Source organism: Momordica charantia, assembly GCF_013281855.1.
Source record: "Momordica charantia cultivar OHB3-1 chromosome 1 unlocalized genomic scaffold, Mcharantia_2.0 BLBB01000001.1, whole genome shotgun sequence".
In the NCBI taxonomy this organism is placed as follows: domain Eukaryota; kingdom Viridiplantae; phylum Streptophyta; class Magnoliopsida; order Cucurbitales; family Cucurbitaceae; genus Momordica; species Momordica charantia.
Window position 1 is genome coordinate 19802933 of NW_028275157.1, and position 4491 is coordinate 19807423.

The 4491-nt window shown below is 35.2% G+C and overlaps 1 protein-coding gene across 1 annotated transcript; it reads left to right on the top strand.

Moving 5' to 3' along the window:
* The first annotated feature begins 1077 nt into the window (after positions 1 to 1077).
* On the top strand, positions 1078 to 4011 carry LOC111005354 (cytochrome P450 71AU50). The gene is made up of 2 exons (XM_022276824.2): positions 1078 to 2132; positions 3040 to 4011. The coding sequence occupies exons 1-2, from the start codon at positions 1251 to 1253 to the stop codon at positions 3652 to 3654; spliced, it is 1497 nt and encodes a 498-aa protein (XP_022132516.1). The 5' UTR covers positions 1078 to 1250; the 3' UTR covers positions 3655 to 4011.
* Positions 4012 to 4491: the final 480 nt, after the last annotated feature.

The window sequence follows — 4491 nt, forward strand, 5'->3', positions numbered from 1 at the left end:
ACTCGCAGGCTGCAAGTTGCAGACCTGCAAATGGAGACACCACCCACTATTTATCAGTGGCGTACACTCCATCGTCAGGAGCAACTCAACACACCCCTGCCATCTCAACCGTCATTCTTCCTGGTCGGTCATCCATGCCTATAAAAGGGGAGGACTTTTTTTTTTTTTTTTTAATTTTTCTTATTTTGAGGAAAACATGTAAGGACTTCTACAAACACCAAGTAAGTGTAAAACGTGTCACTAAAACCTTAAGGTGTTCACCCCTATTTTTATTACTTTGATTACTGACTTGAGCGTCGGAATGTATTAGGCGGGACACTACAACGATGTCGAGTTTTTTGGTTGCAGGCTTATTTGCTCCTTGGCGCAAATGCTAGTCCAAGGGACACATAGACCTCTCCGAAATTCGCCATCAACAAAAACGTAAGTAAAACATATAAGGATTAGAAATGTTACTTCACCTCGGTGTGATTGTGGACTACTTTGTTAAAATATGATACAAAAATATTAGAACAACTCATATTATTATTGGATTTTAGTAAAATATATATTACAATTGAAGTTTGACCTACATCGGAAAGATATTGAAAGAGAGCATGCTCCAAGTACTATAAACCATAACTTTGAGTTTTATTCATCCCAATTAAAAATCTAGTATATTAACTCTAGTTTATTGAACGGTACTAATTTTAGGATAGTGTTTTATGTAATTAAGGTCGATGAGTAAAATATGTGTAATTGACATAATAGTTGATTTTCCTTTGTGGATCGTAGTTTTTCCTTCGATTTGGAGTTTTCCGCATAATTCTTGTGTTTTATTTATTGTGTTGTTTTCTTTAAATTTCTCATTTATTCTCGCCGTAGAAACAGGAGATTTTTACATCAATATTTGGCCATCCCTTTCCAATCTCCATCTATAACCACAAACCTTTCTGCCACGCTCCATAATAATTCAGAAAAAAAACAAAAAAAAAAAGCAACTTTAATTAGGACAACAGTGTCAAACATGTGAAACAAAATTAACGTTATATATAGAGGTTTTGGGCAATTAAATTTTCCAACACACTTCACTGTCATTTCTACATCATCAACCGAGCCCTAATTTGAAACCACATAGATCTCCAACAGGCTAGCTCAGCCAACTCTTTCTCATCCATATATAATACATAATTCCCACTTCATTTCACGGGCTGATCTTATCCTATACAAAGGCATCTCAACATATCGCATTCTTCGATTACATCTCCCAAATGGCTTGGATTTGGGTCGTCACTATTGCAATTCTTGTTCTTGCTCTTCTCTTACACTCACGGCTCTTCAAAAGCCATAACAAAGGCAAGAAATTGCCTCCTGGTCCAAAAGGGTTCCCCATTCTTGGTAGCCTTCATCTGTTAGGCAAACTCCCACATAGAAATCTCCATCGTTTATCCCAAAAATATGGTCCCATAATGCACATGAAACTAGGCCTTGTGCCCACCATTGTCGTGTCCTCCCCCGCCGCCGCCGAGCTCTTCCTCAAAACCCACGACCTTGTTTTCTCGAGTAGGCCACTAATTCATACTTCCAGTATCATGTCCTATGGTCAAAAGGATTTGGTATTTGCTCCATATGGTTCTTATTGGCGAAACATGCGCAAATTGTGCACTCTCGAATTGCTTAGCTCCCAAAAAATCAACTCTTTCAAATCAATGAGAAAAGAGGAGCTTGGCTTGCTGATTGAGTGTCTTCGAGAGGCTTCAAAAGCTCATGTTGAAGTGAATTTGAGTTCTAAAGTGTCGTCTCTCATCGCAGACATGACTTGTTTGATGGTGTTTGGGAAGAAATATACAGATGAAGAGTTTGGTGAGAGGGGATTCAAGGCTGTGATAAAAGAGTCCATGAAATTGGGCGCAGCTCCTAATTTGGCGGATTATATTCCTTTAATTGCGGCGTTTGATCTTCAAGGGCTGAATCGTCGGGCAAAATTTGTTGGTAAGGAGTATGATGAGTTCTTAGAGAAGATTGTTGAGGAACATATTGGGTCCAAGAATGAAGGTAAAAATAAGGATTTCGTGGATGTTATGTTGGAACTCATGGGCTCCCAAGAAGTGGATTATCAGATTGATCCATCTAACATCAAAGCAATAGTTCTGGTAAGTAAACTATAAATTTAGTTTTTTCTATCTTTTTTTTTTTTTTAATACAGCCGGGGTCAGGAGTTTGAATTCATGACCTCTCAAGAGATAGATGTCTTAACCACTTGAGCTATGTTCGGTTTGGCCAATTTAGTTTTTTCTATCAATACATAAAATATGGTATTTTTAGTACAACATGGCCAGGTGAGATTGAAACTCTTGATCTCTCGATTGAATATTTTTTAAAATACTTTTAAAAATCTAAGTCAAGTTTTGAAAATCAAGATAAAAAAATAATTAAAATTTCTTTGTTTTATCGTAGAAATTTAGATGAAAATTTAAAATGTTTTTTTTAAGAGGACGGAGAGGGTATCTCCATCCAGCCACGAGCGGACTATGCCGCCAATCAATTGTGATTTTTCCTCGTTTTAGAACTAATGCTCTGTTCGGTGCCTCGGATTTTGAAGGAATTCAAAATCATGATGGATTTTAAATGAATTCCACTATTTGGTACGACATGATTTTGAATGAAGATTTCAAATCCTATTTGTACTTAAAAAAATTTCCAGATCAAAATGGTTGAATTTTGCATGATTTGATAGACTTTCGAAGTAAATTACTTATTTAACCTCGTCATATTTTAATTTTTAATTAATAAATTTAGAATAAAAGCCTAAATCAGTACAATTTCTATTTTCTTTTAATTTCCAGTGAACATTGAAACAAAGAAATCTAATTTAATTCGTTTCAAATCATTCTGGTTCGAAACAAGATAAAGAATTTAAAATCATTTCTCGCATTTCAAATTACAGAATTTAAAATCATTTCATCAACTTTCTTGACGCTAAAGAGAAGGTAAAAGGATGCATGCATATATAAAAGGTTCATGTTTTGATGTTTTTTTATAATTATTGAATCTTTTTAGGATTTGCTTGCTGCGGGAATAGATACTGCAGCCACCACAATTGAATGGGCACTAGCCGAGCTCATCAAGCATCCATGTGCAATGAAGAAATTACAGGTTCAATTAGAAAAAGTTGTAGGTTTGGAAAGAATGGTGGAAGAGTCGGACTTGAGTCACTTGAACTATTTAGATATGATTGTTAAAGAGATTTTAAGACTGCATCCACCCGCTCCACTATTAATTCCACACGAGTCTATTGAAGATTGTACAGTTGATGATTTTTATATCCCCAATAAATCACTCATATTAGTGAATGCTTGGGCAATTGGACAAGATCCAAATGTATGGACTGACCCAGAAAAATTTGTTCCAGAAAGATTTATCAGTAATTCAGTAGATGTTAAAGGAAGAGATTTTCAACTAATTCCATTTGGAGTTGGTCGAAGAAGTTGTCCTGGAATGCAATTGGGATTAGTTATAATTCGACTAGTGCTAGCTCAACTTGTACATTGTTTTGACTGGAAGCTTCCAAATGATATGTTACCTATCGAACTAAATATGATAGAAGAGTTTGGTATAACTTGTCCCAGAGCAGAAGAACTTATGGTCATTCCTATCCATCGGCTCTACATCTAACAAGAAAGAGATATCTGCCAGCTACCGTGACTGGTGTGTAGAAAAATCCAACGTGTACTTTACAGGGCCAAGGACAAAATCTGCCAGCCAATTCAATTGGATTGCAGAAGGTAGAGGGCAAATCCTGTGAAACTAGATTATCATCATCTTTCAAATTTCTTTATATTCGCCCTTTATTCTTTTAATAGAATATAAAAATAACTTTTATAATATTTTGAAAAAATAAAATTAAAATGATAAAATTTATAAATGTTCACTATGTACGCTTTTAATGTTTTCTAACTGAATCTTGAACATAAGCGTTGCAAATTTGTACATCCAACTTCAATAAAAGCGAGTTGATGTGTTGTCAAGAAATGTTCAAAAAAGAAAAGGTATTTATAGGAATCTAACATCTTCTTTCCACCAATTTAACCGATGTGGGATAGCCTCCCAATCCCAAAATCTTCCAAGTTTAAAATATTCAAATGCAGTTCCCTTCCCTCCAATAATGTCTCCTCTCTTGGCAATTTATAATTTAACAAAAAAAAAAATATATAATATATATAAAGGTATCATCGGGTCCGGTCGGGTTGACCCGAAATTTTTAAGGTCGAACTCGAGACCCGACGTGACCTGGTCGGGTTGGAAATTTCGCAATCCAACCCGAACCGGTTGGGTTGGGTTCGTTGGATTTTTTGAACGACACCCCTACTCGCAAGCATGGTATTAAATATAAAAAAAAATCATCAAAATTAAGTGTTGATTTTTATCATATAACTATTCAATCTTTGTAATTTATAAACATATTTGGTTCCTCGTAAATCAGATCTACATATAAAAAAACTAAACAAAAAC